The sequence below is a fragment of the Emydura macquarii genome, unplaced genomic scaffold (assembly GCF_026122565.2).
Source record: "Emydura macquarii macquarii isolate MOO-44397 ecotype Brisbane River unplaced genomic scaffold, CSIRO-AGI_Emac_v2 contig_1263, whole genome shotgun sequence".
NCBI classification, from domain to species: Eukaryota; Metazoa; Chordata; order Testudines; family Chelidae; genus Emydura; species Emydura macquarii.
The window spans coordinates 7,630,548-7,652,243 of record NW_027131400.1 but is presented as its reverse complement, the minus strand read 5'-3'; the positions used below and the strand labels follow the sequence as shown (position 1 = coordinate 7,652,243).

The 21,696-nt window shown below is 40.0% G+C and overlaps 1 protein-coding gene across 1 annotated transcript in view; it reads left to right on the top strand.

Moving 5' to 3' along the window:
• The window catches only part of HECW1 (HECT, C2 and WW domain containing E3 ubiquitin protein ligase 1), a 350,139-nt gene extending 328,887 nt beyond the window's left edge, over positions 1 to 21,252 (top strand). Inside the window, exons 26-29 of the mRNA XM_067550377.1 lie at positions 6,705 to 6,851; positions 9,132 to 9,246; positions 10,771 to 10,969; positions 20,770 to 21,252. Of these exons, the coding sequence (XP_067406478.1) occupies positions 6,705 to 6,851; positions 9,132 to 9,246; positions 10,771 to 10,969; positions 20,770 to 20,881 (573 nt within the window). The 3' untranslated portion in view covers positions 20,882 to 21,252. The remainder of the gene's footprint in view (positions 1 to 6,704; positions 6,852 to 9,131; positions 9,247 to 10,770; positions 10,970 to 20,769) is intronic.
• The last annotated feature ends 444 nt before the right edge of the window (positions 21,253 to 21,696 follow it).

Below are 21,696 nucleotides of genomic sequence, written 5' to 3'. Positions count from 1 at the left end.
CGAAAGTGCCTGGGTTACCACAGTCTCTATTGCCTTGGCCTGTACACAGTTCTGTGCAGGGAAGATTGTTCTGACTATAGAACAGTTGATTGTCATCCCTACTGGTGCAGGCACAAATAAGGTCTGGTAGGAGCTCAGAAGCCTTTGGCCCTTGAAGAATACAGGAAGTAATTTGTCATCCACATTTTTCCAGCTGTGTTGTACTGGTGATCCAATATCAGTGCAACGACATCCAGATCTTCATTTGCCAAGATGCTCTTTTGACGTGCTCTTCAAAACTGTCCTCACAGGGTGGGAGTTTGGCCAGTGACTTGTCCTTTTTGATGGCTAGATTGAGGCACAAATTATTCAGGTTTCTGTGAATGTCCTTTTCTTTCTCACTCTGGTGATACAGCACTGCTACCAACTTCCTTGCTGCAGAAATTGCAGCTTGTCTGTCACTCTCTCCCAATTTGGCAAGGTCTCTGAAGCAGTAAGTTCCCTATGTTCTGACAACATTAAACACAGATTTTTTACCAATATCAACTAGGGATGACACAGAGTTAATTAATCTTGTTAATACAGAAGGAAGTATATTACAGAAGTCAGGAACAAGTGTGTCACAAACTGCATGCACAGGTATGAAGCGACACGTCAGTTGTGCTGATTATGGTGCCTCTTTCAATCCACATGTTACCTATGTATACCATTTTTTAAAAGTAGTGAACAGCAAGGACCAAAACAACTGGCCTAATTACTCTGGTTCCTTTGACTCTGAGCGGCCCAAAAGCCGTATTAACACATAGAGCATGCAGAAGCATCTATGTGTCCGCTTCCTCTTGAGTACTGTACAGATCTTGGACTTCTTCAACACCCCACTGGTGATGGACTTTGCTGATTCACCATTGTAAAAGCCTCCAGCAAGAAGGAGTTTTGTGTTGAGTGTGTTCTTATATTCGCAGGTGCATTTTGAATCATATATTCATAGGGGAATTTTACAAATGAGTGCTTCTTGGATGCCATGCTTAGAAACTTTTTCCATTGAGGCAAAGGGCATCCACCAATTACCTGGTATTTTCTTGTATCCAACCTTATCTTGTCTGTTTCTGTCTTTCTGCAATTTTAAAAGGGTTACAGTTGTCAGAAGTCAAAGACTTTGATTACAGAATTAGCTTTGTCAAATCCTTTTAGGACCTGCCTCAAGTACTCAGCAGTCAATACATTGAATGTGTGGAATTTGTCTCCAGCCATTATTTGTATGACAGGCTTGGCATCTTTGGTGTACACTGTAGTTTCTTTGGGTATGTCTACACCGCAAAGAAAAACTCACAATTGGCCTGTGCCAGCCAACTCAGGCTCGCAGGGCTCAGGTTATGGGGCTGTTTCATTGCTGTTTAGACTTCAGGCTCTTTCTGGAGCCAGGGCACTAGAGCCCTGTGGATAGGCCAGCCACAGGTTTTTCTTTGCTGTGTAAACATACCCCTAGTTGCATTCTCTTAGCTCATTGATTCTTTTAGCTTCAGCCTCCAGTTGATGCCCTAATTCATCTTTGTCTGTTCTCATTGTGCCATCAGCATGGAAGAAGAGCACAGGCACAGGTCCTATAGGGTGACTAAGAGCAGTTGCCATTGAAACATCATCTCTTCATCTTGCTAAGGACAGAACTCTGCGGAAAACAATTGCTGGACTGATAGCTGCTGTGATTGTCTCTCCCATGTAAGACTTAAATTTGGTCTTCTTGGCCATGTCTGCAAATGTTTTGATGACAGATTTCTTGACTAGCCTAAATAAGCTATGTGTACCATCAGAATCAAGTGCACCTCTCACAAATCACTCGATTTGTTCTTCATCCACAAAAGGCACATATGCAATTGCTGTGCAGATGCTCTTCTTTGTTCCAAGCTTGTGGTTGAAACCGGACCAAAATGGAATCACATGAGTGTGAACAGTATCAATGCAATTTGGTATTGGTATTATGAAGTAATAGTCTTATGAGACTCCAGAAGAGTTCTCAGACATTGTTCATTTATATGTGACAGGAGTTTATTTTCTAAGTACTTTTTTATCGTGAGTCAGTTCTGGACGTTTTCTAGGTTTTTCAAACATTGCACATTGAATAAGAGTCTCTGATTGCCTAGGAAGAGTAAGTGACTTTTGTATCCCATGCATCAATGATATTCCTTGTGATGCTGGACTCTGCAAACTGTTCTTCAAATACCACTCTAGCCATTGAATAGAAGGTATCTTTCCATTAACACTCTCTATGTTGATGTCTATATTACCATCTCCTTCATGGATGAGATTTCAATCAGCATGAGATGGTGTAATTCCACTTGAAATGAACACACCCCTCTGGAACCTTTCTACTTCAGTTTTTGCAGCACTAGTGCAGAACTGCCTCAGCTCATCTTAACTGCAGAATCCATGAAGGTAAAGTATGTCTGTTAAATTATGAGACCCAAACTCACAGGGTTAGCTGTGCAGCAAGGCCTATGTGCAGTGGTATGATCATTTTGGAACTGTTAAATACTATGCACTCTGCAACTGAGAGACACCTTCTTTGAATGTCTTCTGAAGGAGGATATTATTGCCGGCTTGAATTATATGCCTCTTTATCTACCATCCAAAGGACAAACTCCTGCACCAAATAGGGCACAAAAGTAGCTACCCTCGGTAAACTACAAACACCTGAACTATGGATAACATTCTGAGGCTTTCATTTTGACTATTTCAGGCTAAAGAATTGAAGCAGCATTATACAAAATCACGTGTTCATTTGAAAACTATTCATCAGGCTCACTCGCCAGACGAACATCCAAAAAACATTTGTTGTGTTAAATTCCTGCTTCAGATCACTAGCAGTTTGGATAGCATCAGCTAATGTTGTTGTGCTGCATAGAACAATAGTAGACTTGCCTTGTCCGTGCTGGGCATGGAATTAAATTGCAGAACCATAGTGTTTTTCTAATCTTGCCTGTAATTTGCTCCTGGAATAGCTTGCAGTTTCTACATCTGAGGGAAGTAGGGCTTTATATCTTTGTAGCAGGTTGGACAGGAGAAGAGCCTTCCTGTTGTACTTAAGATCATTGTTTATCTCTTCTATCAGCTGATAAAATACAATGTCATAATGTGACTGTATTGTTGCAGTGAAATTAGATGGTTTTGCTTTAAGATTCTTTTTACTCAAAGAGGAAGAAAGGCACGTTGAGTGACAAACTGCATCCTTAGCAATCAAGTCTTCTACAGATATTCTGCACAACATGTGATCATCTCTTTGAAATGCTGCTCCCTTAGATTTGTTGCTCTCGCACATATTCCTGTTTTATTAAGTTTCTTGTCTTTCTTGTGTGTTTTTCTCAAACAAACAATGCAACAGGATCAATCACTGGAGGACATGCTTGATCTGGTAGCTATAGAAGCAGATGAACATGATGCTCTCTGATCAGATTCAGAGTCTGTTTTCTTCCCTGGGTTCAGTAAAACTCTGACGTGCCAAATTTGACTTGCTTGTGTATTTCGAAAGCAACCCCTGTGACAAAGTATTGGTGGCACATCATCTAAACTAGAAAACTCATTCAGTAGCCACCAATACAGTTAATCTCTCGTGACTTCTGCTACCATCCTCACAGAATTCTGTCCAGCAGTGGTGGCTTTTGATAGTTTTGCTTTTTCTTTTCTTTCCTTGACAACACATTTTTCAAAGTTTGTGAAGAATCTTTTTCTCTTTGATGTAAGCTTTAAGGGGCTTGTATCCTCCATGTCTTTGTGGAAACGGAGAGAAAAACTCTCTGATAGATTCGGTTTGGGATACGGGGGGTTAAGCGAGACAGTGATGATTCTGGGGGTTTGCTTAATCAATAAACCCTTTATTTTACAATAAACAATCCTATCCTTATAATAAAACAGTTCTATTTCTATAATAAACAGTTTCACAGCAAGCAATTACACAGCAAACAGTGATAGCAAAGGGCAGGAGAACTCCGTGCACGAAAGGACAAAATGTGCCACCCAAGACTTTAGCATTTTGTGATCTCTCCTGGATCAACGCATGGCTGCCAGCATGTGACACTAGGGTGCCCGGTTTTGGAGTTCCCCAAAGAAGTTACAAGACAAACACAACAGAAAACAGTTAATCCATACTCACAAACATTATATACAGGTATATCATGCTGGCCAGATTCAGTTGCCGTTTGCTTTAGATACTGCAGATGGGAGAGAGCCACTGTGAGTGATCAGTTCACAGTGAAGCGGGCTAGGGAAGATGCGTCAGCCCGCCGAGCCGACACAACCAGGAGATATGCAGGATGCCGGGTGGATTCAATTCCTCTCTCCCTCTGCTACCTGGGTTTGAACTTTTATAGTTTCCCCTGGTCAGCAGAGGCTAAGCCCCATTGGTTGCTATTTGCTGCATGACCTTCTAAGGTTATGGCTTGGAGTTTAGCCAACCAGGTGCTCCTGATTTCACAGGCAGGTATGAACCAGCCAACCAGGTGATTACAATTATCCTGGGCAGTTGCTGACCACGCACCAGCAGGTGGGGTCACTTCATTTCCTTATAAGGAGACAGGTACATGCGGCTCGTGCTGCTGAGTCAACCTCCGTAGGCTGCCTCTTTATCCACGTGGGGGGGCAGTGCATGTGGTGCTGCAGACGCCACTATGCAATTCAGTCTCCACAGTCTTCATATACTGTAACTTCCCTGTAGAGGTAAAATTCCTTAAGTTATATTGTTAGCATTACCCCCACCACCATTTTTCATTTTGTACAAGTATACAGACTTATGCTAAATTAGATATAAATTAAATCTATAAATTAGTATCAAAATTGCCATTTTTACAGCACTTTGATTGAAGCCCAATATGAAACCGTGTATTGTCATCTCTAACACTAATACTGACCTGTGCATAAGTCACTGAATTAAAAAGCTAGTTGCTAGAATATTTGAAAGACTAGTACAGCATACATAAGTAATTACCAATTAATTGCCTATGTATGCAAACTGTATGCTACATTGTATGTACAAATGCTTACAAATGGAGAAACGTTACATTAGGAAATCACATACATTTATATCTATCCACTAAGTGGTACAAACTATAGGCAGGCAATCTACTGCTACTGGTGCACAACCTTCAGTATGAGACTCATCTGGTCAGCAAATTTCATCTGAAAATATAGAAAACTATTATAACCACTTGTGACATACTTTGACCATTAAGAATATGTGTTGTGAATACATTTCATGTCAGTATATTGCCATATGTTGATATTTGCCGTTGTTGCCACATGCTAAACGGCTTCATCTTTTCTGTTAAAAAAAATACTTGCCCATTCAAAACCAATAAATACATTTTCATTTTAATACATTATCATTTAGTAATACATTGGTGTTTGACTAATAAACACCACATTAAGGTGTTGAAATTAACTTAAACAGTAAAAACTGTAGTTGTAGTCATGTTGCAGTGGTTCTGGAATTGTGCAAAAAATAACACTTTCTCATTTTGGGTACCATTGTCTCAGCTCGCCTACAGCTCCACAGGATACCTCATTTAAATGAACATGAAATAAACTATGAAAAGATATATGATGTGAGGGGAATGTAGGTTGGGTACATTAAACTCCAAAAATATGGCCCTTTTTGGAGAATTGCCACATGCCTGAATGAGACTAGTTCAGAGTGCATTAATGAAGTGTTAATGTGCATCAGCAGTTAGTCTGCAGCAGACTAGCAGAAGGTAGATTTACATTCCAGTTTTCCACAAACTAAATGTTCATGCAGATAAACCTTTAATTGTTCTTAATTTTTTGTAATCCATTAGATTGAATGTGAAATTAGTTTAATTACAAAGTAGATGATTTTTTGCCACATCTGTCAAAGATCCTATGCTCACTGTATAGGTTCCTAAATTGATTCCTTCTAATCACTTCTCATCTGTCTGAAATTTCAGCAATCAAATCAACTAAAACTAACCCTTAAGATGTTATGAAATTCTGAAGCTATTGATATATATATTTCCACTTAGCATTACTCACAGTAACAATTATTGCCTACAGTTGCATGTCACGTGAGAGTAAAACTTTTCAAATAAAACAGGTAAGTTTTTGAACCAACAGTTAACCACCAATTGCATTTCCTCTGTGAGATTATCTGACTTCCCCAATACTGGGGCAGATTCTCTGTCCAGGCCTGTTCCCTTTGCACTGGTTAGGAACTTGCAGCAGGCATAGAGCTGGCCTGGCTGACTCCTAAGTCACCCTCCCTGCAGCTCTTGGTGGGAAGGGCAGGATGAACAAGAGTGGTGAAAGTGTGCTGTGTTTTGGTTATGGTTAGTGGTTCCTCGGGTACCACTGCAAGCCGGCACAAGAAGTTGGAGCATTTCCAAGGCTGCTGTAGACTGTGCTGGAAATGGGCTGAGCAGAGAAAATCATGGTGCCTTGATGTGTGTGCCCCACTTCATCAAGTGTGATGTCAGTGAATCAGAGAATCTGAATCATTATCTTTGTATGCTGTTTGGAACATGTTTTTTTCCCCTTCTAATAACTTTTATTTTTCTTATGGGAATGGGGGAGAGACCAAACCAGGGTGATTTGTAATGATGGGATGCACTGATAGGAATGCAGAAACTTTGTTTGTGCTGCACCATTTTGCAAAGCCTGACTTGAATTTTGAAACACATGGTGATCTCTGTATTGCTACCCCAATATTTATTTCTGTTTGATAGGTGACAGAACGAGAGCTGAAATCTGGGGGTTCAAATACACAGGTGACAGAAAAGAACAAGAAGGAGTACATTGAGAGAATGGTAAAGTGGCGTGTGGAACGAGGAGTGGTTCAGCAAACAGAGGCTCTAGTCCGTGGCTTCTATGAAGTAAGTAACAAAGTTGCTCACGCCATCCACCATTCATGATCTGAATAGTGACAATAACTCATCAACACACTCTGATGTGGCTAGGAAGATAAGTTTAGAAATGAATGGAATTCTCAAAACCTTAGTAGGTAGGGGCAGGGGCAGGGGCAGTAGGAGATGCTGTGTTCAGTTTTAGTGATTGAGAGAGAAGGTAGCTGAATGTGAACTTGATCCTGCACAGTTCTGGTGAAGAGTACTGTCTGTATAAGTGCGAGATAAAGAGTGATGAATGGAAGAGGAAGCACAGGTAAACCTGACCTGCATTAATGAGATTACGGCTGTCCAGCCACGACAGTACTCCTGTCTCATAGCAAAAGTAAAGCAGAGAAAGCTGCACATAGCTAAGCACTGCATTGGTAAGATGAGGACTACACTTAGGCCCTTGTTCCCTCAGACACCTGCACATACTGCCACTTTTTCACCATGCACACTTGCAAGTAAGGGGGGGAACTCTGGGTAGGCTTATTACTACTGGTGCAAAAGACCATGCCTAGCACTTAATCTTATTTGCACCCACATGAGGCTCCTGCTTGCACAACCTTTTGCATCCTGCTGTATGCCCTATAAGTCTTTCAGGGTCAAATCTTGTATCTGCTCAGACTACAGAATATAGTCAATTCCCAGAGTCTTGCCATTCCCACCACTTCTAGAAAATACCACACTCGTGCCTGCCAATCAGAGGCACAGAGCACTGGAAGATCAAAAGCAAGGAAATAAAATAAATTGCTGTGACATTATGCTAAGTAGCTATACCCAGCAGAAGACTCCTTTCATTCAAATAGAATAAGAATTTGTGACATGTTTGGACAGGATATGTCCTGTCAAACCATATTTCACTTTCCTTGTGCATGTCATATGCTGTACTGGGTAGGAGGCTGAGTCTGTTGAGTTATGAGGTAAAACAATATTAACTGTTGGTGTTGGCTTTGGTAACTATAAAAAAAAAAGTCAGTCTATAAAGCACAGTGAGCCTGATTCTTTTCTCACTTACCCTGATATGAATCCAAATTCATTGGATAAAACGAGTGCAGACAAGAGGAGAATCAAGTCCTGTATACAGAATTGTAAAATTATTTTTCTTCTGGTTAGGGTTATTCAGTTTTTAGGTTTGTTCCATTTTCAAATCAATATTAAGCATAGGCCATTGTTGACTATAAGACTCCTCAGTCCAGATTTTCAAAGGTATTCAGGCTTCTAATGATGCAGATCAGTTTGGGATTTTCAAAATGCCCTAAGCAGTTTAGGTGCCTAATTCCCATTGTTTCCAATGGAAGTTAGGTTCCTAAGCTGTCAGGGTGCATTTGAAAATGCCCCTAGGCATGTATCTACATCATTAGGCACCTAAGTGCCTTTGAAAATCTGACCCCCAGCCACTAGTGGCTGTTATAAGCAATAAAGGCTTTTTGAAAGGTGTTGTATAGAAGACTGTAGTGAAATGTGGGTTCCAGTTTTTCTTCTTCTGTTGGGGTTTGGAGCGTGAGGAAGTACAGAATGAACACATGGTTGAGGAGAAGAACTCTCCTGAGATAGTCAGACATACTATACCCTTAGGAAGTCATCACAGGATGGTTTGACATCCAGCATTCCATACTATATAAACTGTGGCTAATCCTACTATATAAAATGCAGGATCCCAAGCTAGTGTTAATGGGTGTTTCTCCATTGAAATCACTGGAGCTATGCCAATTTACATCAGCTGAGGACCTGGCTCCAAGAGTTGCATTGTGGCAGAATTCATGTATATTTGTCTCTATATTCCATGTTCATGTGAGTACTGTACAGTTTGTGAAAGGTTACTTTTAATACAATGAAGAAGATATAGCTGAAGCATGAAGTACTTAGGCTGCTATCTTGTAACCAAATTCTGATGCAAACTAAAAATAATATAGAAAAATAAGCCCTACGTTTTGCAAATCTAATACACGGTTGATCATTAATGTCACTTCTCAGAAGTGAAGCAGTAGGCAGAAGTCCTGTGTATGAACTATTTCCTTTTCTTTCTGTTGTTCCATTCTGATCAAATCTTCTCATAGGTCAGCATTGTTTACAATTAAAATTCTCAGCAAACTCACAAAAGAAGAGCAACTGATTTATCAGCAGGTGATTGGAAGCTAATTGCTGACATGCACTCCTAGCCACAGTAGGCAGCTAATCATCAGAGCCATGACCGGGTTTTTCTGAGACAATGCATCTACTGTACCTCCAGTCCCAGAGTGGGCTCAAGAATGGTTTGTATTTCAGGTTGTAGACTCCAGGCTTGTCTCCATTTTTGATGCCAGAGAACTAGAGCTGGTGATTGCTGGCACTGCAGAAATAGACCTCAATGACTGGTGTAACAACACAGAATATCGTGGAGGTAAACTATCTACTCATACTTACTAAGGTCTTAATTATTATCAGGCCACATCCTGAGATGTGTACTCAGTGTTTGCTCTATTTTTTCCCAAGGAGAACTCCCATTGAATTTTCTCTCAAGAAGGAATTAGTGAAAACTAAATAAAGACCTCATGATCTGGCCAATAGACATGTTAATACTAGAAAAGTCTTGCAGTTTCTACTCAGATCTTACTCAGACAAAATTCCCTTGTCTTAATGGGAGTTTTAGCTGAGTAAGGATTGAGTAGAGACTGCAGAATTTAGCCTATGCTTTATTTATATTGAAGGCTCTGGCCCTATTGAGAAAATGGCAACATTCCTATTGATTTCAGTAGGGCCAACACAGCCCAATTCTGCTCCCAGTTACACTCAGCGAAATGCAGGTCTAAATTAAAGCCCCAAGTCAAATTCTTTCTCTCCTTCATTCAATACCACCACTAATCCCCCCCTGCCTCCATTGATTGGACTCATTTTGTTTTAAATGATGAGCATAGTGTGTGCAGGTGGTGTTGAGTAATGGGCAAATTAGCTGTCCTCCTCAGCTCTGCAACACAAAAGAAAATTCAGTGGAGTTGACCTATCCTGCCCCATAACTCAAGACCTGAATTTTGGCTGCTAGCGGCCCACCACCAATTCTTACCTATTTGTTGCTGAAGCACTGAGCTACTAACCATAAAAAGGGTCCCCTATAAAGGTTTTCATGTTTACTTCTTCTGCAGGAAGTGTTATTGCAGGTGTTTATTTAGATATGATGATTGAGCCAGATTGAGCCTAGGGTTATTCTGGCTTTCACTAGCATGAATCCAAGCCCAGAGCCCCTGCGGTGGAAAGTCTGCCAGGGAAGGGCTTTCAGCAGCCATTCCCCTCCAGATGCTGGAGACGAGTCCAGCCCAAAAAGGGACTGTTACTGGCCATGAAGAGGGCATGGCCTCTTACAGTGATTCATATCTAGGATGCAAGGAGCTAGGCCAGCACCTTCCTGTATTAGCTTCCTGTGCTATCTGGACCATTGATTTGATTTGATTTCTTTACCACTCTTATTACATTGTGTTAATGAAACACTATTGAACGTTATCTGCTGTAGATGTAACAGTTTATCCAGTTTTACAGCCTTGATTGTATTTGGAAATCGGAAATTTAAGCTTTTCCATAAAGCTGTCAGGAACCATATAGAATATCAATATTAGTAATTTATATTGCACATGGATAACCATAATATTTGCCCAAATGTCTGGGAAATGACTGTTTACATGAGTTATAAATGTGAGTTTTGCTATACATGGAATTTTATCATTTCAAATGAGTTAGCTATATTAAGTTATCCGGAGGTGGGAAGACAAGTGGGCTAAGACATAGCTCATCAATCATCAGATCAGTCTTTTAGCAGAAGTTTTGTAACAAGATAAGCTATTAGCTCATATTTCTTTTTGTGGAAATGTATTAAAATCGTACATCATCAGATCCAGTTCCCACTTAACATGTATGTTTCTAATCTCTCTCTCAGGTTACCATGATGGGCATATTGTAATACGGTGGTTCTGGGCAGCAGTGGAGAGATTTAACAATGAACAGAGATTACGGTTACTGCAGTTTGTCACTGGAACGTCTAGTGTGCCATATGAAGGCTTTGCAGCCCTTCGAGGAAGCAATGGGCTACGGCGCTTCTGTATAGAGAAATGGGGGAAAATAACATCCCTTCCGAGGTATGACTGTACTATGAATGAAATCTTAAATGCTGTGGGGAAGATGAAGCACAACACTTCATTTCAGTGTTTCTAGCAGTTAATGAAGTGAATACAAAGACAGCAAAGGACAAATCTCAGTTCATCATGATACAGCCATTACAGTTGCATGCAGTGAAGGATGATTTATTTTATATCCTTTATATTTTGAGATGGGCCAAAACCAGACCTTCACATGTGAATTCCTTTAAATATTAGGGAATGGTGAGTGTACTAATTCCTCAGATCCAAACCATATCTTTTTGGATTTTGGTTCTGAATCAGATCCCAGACCAAATGGGGCCTGTCTTCTGGTTCTGTTGTTTGTTTGGTTTTTTTTTTGTTTTTTTGGTTTTTTTTAAAAAAAGGCAGGTCAAACAGCTTGTGAGATTTCAAAACCTGTCTCTGATTCAGCCATTTCCTAGCCCAAGTCTCATATAGATTCAGATCTGAATACCTCCACTGTGTCTCATTTGCATCCTTGGTTCCATCCCTGCTATTCAGCATGTCATAGACTCATAGAGTTTAAGGCAAGAAAGGACCACCAGGTCATCTAGTCAGAGCTCCTGTATATCACAGGCCACCAACTGCCCAGTACCTGCACACTATACCCAACAACCACGTATATAGGGTCAATAGAAAGTTTAATGAGGAAATGGGCTGTAGTCAGTATTCTGATACCACCCAGCTTTATATATCCATTCTCACCAGCTCAGTAGGTGCAGATGAATGATTTACCCAGTTCCTAACAGACTGAAGCTTGCTCAAGAACTAGCCAGCTGAGACAAGACTGGAATAATGCATGTAGGCTGTGGGAAGATATTAGGAGAGAGGCAGAGGCAATTTCAGCTGTCTTGGTTTAGGGAAAGTGCCTAGTGTTTCTGACATAGATTCACTGCCTAGGCATCTTGTTAGATTCCACAGCTGCTTCTGGAGGTTGCAGCAGTGGCCAAGAATATTTTCATCCATTTGTGTCCAACCCTAGTAAGAACAATGTTACCTAGCTCTTATATAGCACTTTTCATCAGTAGATCTCAAAATGCTTTATGAAGGAGATAAACACAGATGGGGAGACTTAGGCACAGAGAGGTGACATGGCTTGCCCAAGTTTACCCAGGAGACCAATGACAAGGCCAGCAATAAAATTAGGATCTTCAGAATCCTAGTCCACTAGAATCCTGTCCACTAGACCACACTGTCTTCCATCTAGGTTGTGACTTCTTTTTTTAAATGTGGATGTTATTGTATCTAGCCATGCTATTGCCACCTTAACATTGGACTACTGCACTGCACTCTACATGGACTACATCTTAACATCATTAAGAGGCTTCAGCTAAGGAAGTGACCTATTTGATTAGCAGTCTTCATTAAGGGAACACCTCTCACCTGTGCTTCAAGATCTGCACTGGTTTGGAGCTCATTTCCAGGAGGATATCCAAAGTGTTGTTCTTGCCCTTTCAAGCCATCAATGGTTTGGGTTGTGCATATATTGGAGACCACATCCAGTTAAGCACACCTGAGGTGTTCCAGCATACAGTTCTTTTGGATAACTGGGGGAACATCTGCACTGGGAATTAGCCCCAGTTTCATCCACCAGTGACCAGCCAACAGTGTAAGTTGTATTGGCACTAATTCCAGTTTCAAGAAGGGGTAAACTGCACAGAAGTAAACTGCAATTTAGCATATCTGCTTTAAGGGTTTACTCCAGTGCAGCTGTTCTGGTGGCTGGCCAGGGATGGCTGCAATCAGGGCAAATCCCCAAGGTAGATAGGCCTGGGAGTATGCTGCTGACCAGGCATTTTCAAGGAGAATCCTTTGCTTCTATCACATGCTTCCTAGTTTGGTCTGACAGAGACCAAGTTTAATGACTTTCCTAGCATTCTGCAAGTCCCATCTGTTTTCCAAAGCCTTTGAGAAGTAGATGGGATCTAGAGGTGGTTATGGACATGTGGACGTTGTGGACATGAAGCATCACAAAAAGTACAAGTTCCAAGCTGTGCAGCATTTCTGTAGAAATACATCTACATTAGACCCCTGTGTATGAAGATGAGAGGGTTTTGTATTGTATGCAAGAAATGCCCCATGCTGACCTGTCAAGTGCTCTGCTTAACTTTCTTTGCTAACCTAGGCATTGGTTATGATCTAAATTCAGTTAGCCTCAAGATATTCAAGTTAACTGTCTTAAATTTGTCCACTGATTACTCAATGTCTTGCTCTCCCCTGAAGAAGCCTCCTCTCCAGATGAGAGCTGTAGAACCTTCTTCTAGAACTTTCTGAGCTCTGTGATTAGGAAAAGTGAAGCAGCCATTTCTGATGGGGGGAAACCCCAGTTTTTTACAATGAATTATCACCTTTAATATTTAATAATTGAAGAGTGATGTTGAGTATACATAGCAGTCAAAAATACATAAAAGACAAGGGCCAAAATGCCAAAACCTGGACACTGAAAGTTAGGTTTCTATATCCACATTTAGGCACCTAAATAATAGTTACTTTAATTTTTTATTTAGATGCCTAATATGAATTTATTTATAAACTTAAACGGAATCAACCATATCCTCTAGGCACCCAGGACATAATTTAAATTTGCACACTAAATGTAGCAATTTAAGATAACCCACTACAAATCCTCCTCCCCCTCGAACAATTTCCCACCTCCACATTTGCACTTATTCCCTTCCATCATTTTCACATGCATGGGGAAAATAAATGGCCCTTTCCGTGTGCCCTAGAAATCATCAGATTTGGTCATTTAGGTATTCAAATATGGATTTAGGATTCTAACTTTTGGCCTGAGTTCTTTTATGAATCCAACATAATTCTTCAGCCCCAGTCCACCAAAAGCTATGACTGTTTCTTGTGCCATAGAAATCTGCAAAAGGTTGCATAAAGCTCCAAGCAGCAGTTGGCTTCTGCACAAGATGGATGTGGGGTTGCTGGGTTTTAATGGCTAGGTCTGGCCTAAACATTTCCAGATGTTTTACAAAGTATCAAGAAAAGTTTTAAATATTTAGTAGGAACCCTGGGCTCTTTCTGGTCTCTTCTTCCTTCTCCAGATAGCTGTTTTAGATAAGTTGAGTCTCCCTTACACATTGTCTTTATGCTTTACTGATGCAATGTGCAATTGCTCCTGTACTGTTTATCAGTGAACACAGATGTTGTAATGCCTAACACTTGCCACAGCATGCAGCACTATCAGTAAAGACACACAACATGAAGTTCTGAGAGGAAATGATACTTGTAATAGTACTGCTATTAATACATTGCACTCGTGATAGGGATTTCTAGAGATAGTAATTATGCAGACCTAACGCCCGGTGTAGGCAGCGCTAGGCTGACAGAATAATTCTTCCATTGACCTAGCCTGTTGAGGAGGTGGATTAACTACAGAGACAGGAAAACCGCTTCCGTCGCAGTAGTGATGTCTACACTGAAGTGCTACAGCGGCACAGATGCATCACTGCCGCTGTGCAACTCTAGCAGTTTAATGTAGACATAGCCTAATATCTTGGACAGGATTGCATTCAGGGTGCCTAGCCCCTCACGTCGTTATGGCTACCCTTCTGTTTTTAGTGTGATACTCAATTAGAGCTCTTGTGGATATGTATTCTCAAGCTGGAAATTACACCTCCAGTTCCAAATATAGATATACCAACAGTAGTCAGAACTTTAGAGTGGTTTGGAAGATTTGGACTCCAGGGACTTATTCTAATCTTATTTATGCTGGTGTGAATCAGGAGTAAATCCACTGAAGTCAATAGAGTAACACTGGTGTGAAACACTGGTATAAGGAATATGAGACCCACCCAGTGGATTATTTCCATTATGCATGGGAAATGAGACATAGGTTATTTTATTCTAGTTTACATTTATGTACCAGGTGTACACATTAGAATAAAGGCAGCCAAGGCAAAAAACAGATCAGAGATATTGCTCTGCTCCCAGACCACAAGAATGTGACTCTGCAGCAATATCCAACCAGAGTGTGTCTAACCTACAGGGCTCTGTCAATGTAAAACTATGGTTTGTTTTTCCTCCAGACTGCTGTAGCGAATCAAATGAGATGCCACAAACTAGGTAACAGAGTCCAAGTACTTAATGTTATTTATGCTGGTTTCTGTTCATCAAGCCTCAGGTTTACTTTCCCTGTTTTCAAAGGGAAGTCTTCCCTTTGAAATGCAGCAGTTATACATTCACTCCCAGTGCTTGGTTTTCACTAACAATTTCCCATGGGGAAGATCATTCTGCTGTTTGGATTTGTACCTGGATGAAGATCTGAGAAAAACTTGTCCCATATAGAGCCTTGCTGAAGCAGGGAGGAGCATCTATTTGTGTCATGCAGATTTTTAACTCTCAGCCGACTCCCTCTTCAGTCTCACAAGAACTTGGCCTTAATTCCCCACCATACTTTAATGAATAGCAAAATAAACTTCTTATATCAAATCATATAGCTGTGTCTAAAAATATGGAAATATAACTCTTCACCTGAAACATATGTGCAAAGAGAGAGGAAAGCTTTCTGCTACAGCTGCCTGAGAAGACAATGCCCTCTGCTAAGAGTTTGATCCTTAGAAGTGATGAACACCCACACCTCCCATGGGGAGAAATCCTGAAATCCTTACTCTGTTTCTCCTTCAGAGTCAGGCACAACTCGCATTGGCTCAAACGAGAGCTCTGCCTAAGTAAAAATGGAATAAGGACCTCAGGATTTGGCCCAATAAGGGCAAATATTCTGCACCTGATGGGATCAGGCCTTTACTTTCTCAATCAATATACAGATGGAGCTAACTTTCCCTTGAAAGTGATTTTAGTTACACAGAGTAATTTATAAGTACCAGCATATTGTCTGCAGTTAATATATGATGATTATCAGTAGCAGTAAATACTTGATCTTACATAAATGATCTCTCTACATCCTAAGATATCTATCAGGCACTTATTATAATATCCAAAAGTGCCATATAACAATTATGAATAACAGACTACAAACTCAGCATTTCCCCCTTTTCTAGTGGTGTGTGTGTGTTAGTTTTGCTTGTTTTTTATTTTTTTTTATCCTTGGTTTTTCTTCTTCTCCTCATCCCCTCTCTTTCATTCTTGAATCCCTTCCTCTGTCCTAATTGCCATATTACAGTTCAGTCTAAGGGATGATTATGGGATATAAAATAATTATCCTATTCAAAGTAGAATTCCTATATTATTATTCTTAATAGTCTCATTATGTATACGTTTGGCAAAATTTCATGCTGACAATAAAATGTTACTAGGACAGATGAGGCACAAACTGATTCAGATGTAAGTGACCCTTAAAAAAACAGGTCCTCCTGTAAAGGAAGCATAAACTGTTTTTGTTGAAGACAACAGAAATGTAATCTTAGAGCCCCAGGTCACTTCTTAAGCAACAAATTCCCAAGAGGAACCACTGAGTGTTTCCCTTCACAAACGTAGAGGAACAAAAGTATATATTTGTATGGAAGATCTGAGAGATTTGATGATTGTGGCTGGGAGTTAGTACCTCTTCCTAAAAAAAAAAACAAGGTGAGAGGAACAAGTGGCCCATTTCTGTCTCCCTGGCACAGTTATGTCAGAAAGCAAGCCTTATTATAGCTGACAGGTTAAATCTATAAGTTTGACAGGGGCGGGTTGTGTGTGCATTTGCTGCCTTTGGACTGTCAGCATTACAAGGATTAAGGGAAGTGACAAAAGAAGAAGAATGCCAAGAGCTTAAAAGCTTACATGTAACTTTTAGAGAGGACACTTAAAAGGAAAGATATAGCAGTGGAGACACTAAGAAAGATTTAGAGATTCAGACCGCCACAAACTGCCAGGAGTTTTCACTGCAGACTGCAAAGAAGAAAGAAATTTTAAGATATCAGTTGATTGTTTTCTTCCTTCGAGACAAGAACATTTTAAGTAGGTCATAGTTGGTTTAGATTAATTTATTTTATGTTTTCTTCTAAAAGCATATAAGGGTCAGTTTCATAAAGACCTAAATCCTCTGCTCTTTCAACTTTCTTCCTATTTGCTGAACATGCTGTCATAAATATCAACCGGCTAACAGAGCTAGCTGGAGGCTTAAATGAAAAAAGAAAGCCTACTTGCAAAATGTAATTATTGTTTCTTCCCTTGCTCATACAGCATTCCCACTCCAATACACACAAAGGTCCTAATACTGCTAAATGCTGAGCCTCTCCTGCCATGTTCTGAATACAGTCAACTCCTGTTGAAATCAGTGACAACAGAGGATGCTCAGCAACCTCAGGACCTGCTCAGCCCCTTGAAGGACTGGGCACAAAGTTACCGGACTGTGACATTACAGAAAATGTCCCTGCCTCTTAATTGACCTATGTGCTTAGGAATCACATAGTATATAATATAAAGAACCCAAGTGCTGAGTTAAGTGCCTTTTGGTCCACCTGGAAGAAGAAGGGTTTCAACTTTCAGCTGCAAGAGGCAAAAACTAATGCCGTCTCAACTATACGGTGAAGGAACAGGAAAGGCTTATCTTCCTTCTCTCCAGCCCCCTCCCTGAACCAAAGCCAGAACTTGTCACCATTACATATACAGACAATTGACATCCTGGTCCCAGCGCATCAAGCCTGTCCCCAGACTTTGGCCCTTGCAACAAAGAGCTGGCAATGACAGCAGGTCCACTTAGAACACTGCAGAAGGCACACAGGACATTTTTGTTTTTAATGATACTGATGTAAAACTGGGCTGACTCCATTGACTTCACTGGAGTTACTCCAGATTTACATGAATGTAATTGAACAGAATTTGGCCCCATATTTTGTCCTTTGGCAATATAATGTCTGTTGCACATCAAAGGAGTAGAAGTACAAACCCGACCTGAGAGTTATTAATTTCCTCTTTTTATTTGATTGTTTTGGGATCCTTTTGTATGATAGACACTGTTGGGTTAGAGGGTACAAATGTTTTGTTTAGATAAATGTCCAAAGTGTCCAAAATCTCCAGACATTTTAAGGTTTCCTTCTCTTCTTTCTCTCCATTAGTTCCTCCCCCTATCAATGCAATAATCCTGCAATAATCTCCTATATCCTGCTCTTTACCTGCAACCCTCCTCTACATAAACCTCTGTCCTGTACAAATGCACAATCCAATCTTTGCTTGTATGTCCAACCAAGTGCCACTTGTCTGGCTCTAAGGACATACAGTATATTAGGTCCTTGCCTTCCATTCAAATAGTAAAGGAATAACACAAATAAGGTTCTTCTCTGCCCCTAAATGCTCTTTATGTGTATGACACTCAAAAGGTTAATAATGACTTTGGTTTTGAGGGACTTTGTTTCAGAGGACTGGGAATAGGAAATTGAGTTGGTCTGTGCTCTGAATCTGGCTCAGATCAAGAGTTAGTGAAAGTCATTAACAGCAGAAGGTTATTCACTGGCCTCTGAGAAATGGGTTTGATTATCTCAATCCTAGTGGACAGGTGTCCACATCATAGTAAACACCATTGCAAGTAGCACTAATCAGCACTTTTTCTGCTAGTCTCACCAGACCCCAGTGACTGAATGGACCAAGGGAACTCAACCACCCTCTAGCTCCCAAAGAAGGTTGACACACATTGGTAGGACTTTGTGGGGATGGCTGAGAAACACAAATAACAGTGGAAGGCTACTCATCTTTAATACATACACCACATGATGCATTAACTTGTGAGATGTATTATAATAATGGCTTTATCAAGGTTCATTTTTTTTCTCTAATTCTTTTATGTTTCCAGTTCTTGTCCAAAGGAAATTACATTTATTGCATACTCTCTCAGAGAGTGAGTTTACAATGTTTTTGTTTAGAAAAACTAGTAAAAGTTCTCCTAATTGAAATGCTGCATTGCAATGGAGACTATGCCTCTGGCTGTTTCAGCTGCCTGATTGCTTTTAACGATTCACTAGGGGTGCTTGATAAATCTCCCCTTTCAGTTCTGCAAGTCTCATGCCAACTAATCTGCCTCCGGCCTGGTTTTCTTGCTTCTTGGTTGGCCTAACAAATGAACAGCAGAGATCAAGACAGTGTCTACTTTAGGAAGGGCTCTTCTGCTTCAGTTCATAGGAAATAACATGCATTAAAGGATGAGATCTGAGAGCTGGAAGTAAAACAAGGTCATAGATTCTAAAAATACCAGAAGCCAGATTCTCATAAATGACTGTAGCTCCATTGACTTCAGTGCAGCTCTGCCATTTTACAGTAGCTGAGGATCTGGCCTGATAGGGATATGAAATTCCAGACATGAATAACACCCATCACCATGCCTAGGGCTTTGGGGGCAAAAGGAGACATATATGTGCACTCCCTACAGTGATAGATTAAGCATAGCATGATGGATTATTAATTAGCATCATTCTGAGGCTGTTGGAGATATTTGGAAAGGTCATTGTGTTTGAAAACTAAAAACCAAATAGTATTTTTATGCTTAACAGCCTGGAACAATTTTTGTTAGTAATTTAGGATTAGTCTCCCATTCTTAGGGCCTCCTCCTACTCCATTTTAAATCTTGAGGATTGTTGCTTACAAAGGTTACTAGAAGAAAAGGAAATAGTAAAAGGTTTAGCAGAGTCAGAACACAAATAGAAATCTTTTCCCCTAACCCAAGCATGATTTAAAACTAGAGTTGGTTGAAAAATGGGGACATTTTTCAGAGATAATGTGTCCCCTTTATTGCTGAAAAACTTCAAAATTTATCAACTAGCTTAGATTGTAAATTCTTTATGAGAATGGCTATCTTGTTGTCTGTGTTTGTACAATGCCTAGCACAATACATAGATTCTGACCTGCTGCACAGCATAGGCCATAGAACTTACCCAAAATAATTCTTGGAGCATATCTTTTAAACAAACTTCCAATCCTGATTTTAAAATTGTGAATGATGGAGAATCCACCACAACTGTTGGTAAATTGTTCTAATGGTTAATTACCATCACTGTTAAAAATGTACACCTTATTTCCAGTCTGATTTTGTCTACCTTCAACTTCCAACCATTGGATCTTGTTATACCTTTCTCTGCAAGACTGTAGAATCCATTATTAAATATTCATTCCTCATGTAGGTACTTATAGACTGTAATCAGTAGGGTCCTCATCCTTGACTAGGGCTCCTATGCGTTACAGTAATACAAATACAAATAATAATATTTGAAACCAATCCTTGTAACAAGTGATTTAGAGAAACAGCATTCAGCTTTCTGGAGACCTTCCTCTTTCAGACACCCAAAGTCGTTGGTTTTGTAGTGTTTCCTATTTTCCCCTTGGACCTACAGTTGTCAGTCCTATCTCAATACTCCACTCACAGAGCCAGATATACCAGTACACTACAACTGCTTTATACCTATCCTGTAGTGCAGAACTTAACCAGACACTTATACGTATAACTGCTTTGCATTTCTGCAACAGCACAAAACAACAAAAAGTGGCACTGGTGAATCTTACTCTGTGGGAGGTCTAAGACCGTAATTACACAGTTAGCCCCACATTTGCGCAGGAGATTCACCCACATGCAGCTCATTGCAGGATCTTGGCCTAATGCAGGATCTAGCCTGTCACATTGAAACTTTCTATTAATAATTAGTTTGTCTATGTATATGTGTTTTGCAAACTGTATGTATTTCTGATTCTTTGGATTTTAGGGATTTTTATTTTAATACTCAGGCTTTATTTAATTATCTAGACGACATAAGTGCACTTCTATGAGAATAAGCAGTGTTTTCTCATTAATATATTGGTTAAAAGTAAATTAAACTTACAACACTGCATTTTTCCATTTGCAGGGCGCACACATGTTTCAACCGGTTGGATCTTCCGCCCTACCCATCTTATTCTATGTTGTATGAAAAGCTGTTGACAGCTGTTGAAGAAACTAGCACTTTTGGACTTGAATGAGAGAATTCAGGCACTTCTGGTATTTTCCTGGCTGATGATGTCACCTTCCCTCCCCACCATCATATGATCTTGGTTTCCCATGTTTTTATTTTTGAAAACAAAAATCAGGATTGACAAAAGCTGTGCATGAAGATCTGCCTCCCTCTAAGATCTAACCTTCATACTTTCATCCTCAGTTTCCAATGGACTGCTAGCCTGTATGCAATAGAAAAACAACAGTCTCAAGGTTTCTGTATATCTCCACATACCTCCATTAATAATAATGAAAATACGAATGCAAGTTATGTTACGCTTGACCAAATGTTGATAAATGTTTACTTCCACTTATGTTGATTAAAAAATAAATAACTTCATCAAGCATTCCAAGCTTTCATATGCCTATGTCTTCTAAATAAATCCACAGTTCATCTTACTTCTTAACAGTAGAATTCAATTGAATTCAGGAGACGGTCAAGCGTTTCTTTCATCTATCCTTGTTTTTCCTGTACATGTCATCCATCTGAGAGAAGCCTATGAGCAAAACTGAAATTTTTATACATGGACTCATGATCCACATCAGCTGGAACTGGCCTAGGCATATGGTGCAGATAAGACATTTAAAAAAAACAAATAAAAAACCTGTAATGCAATGCAAAGTATTCCAGCGATCATTATGGATGGTTACTTGCCAGTACTGGAAAGAACTTGCACTTCAGACATATTGGGAGGGGCATCTCTAGTGTAATGTTTACCACACAAGAAGCACAAATTTGTGCACACTCAAGAAGGATGTCTTATTATGTAGCATAAAGGACAAGGATCCCTTACCTAAATAT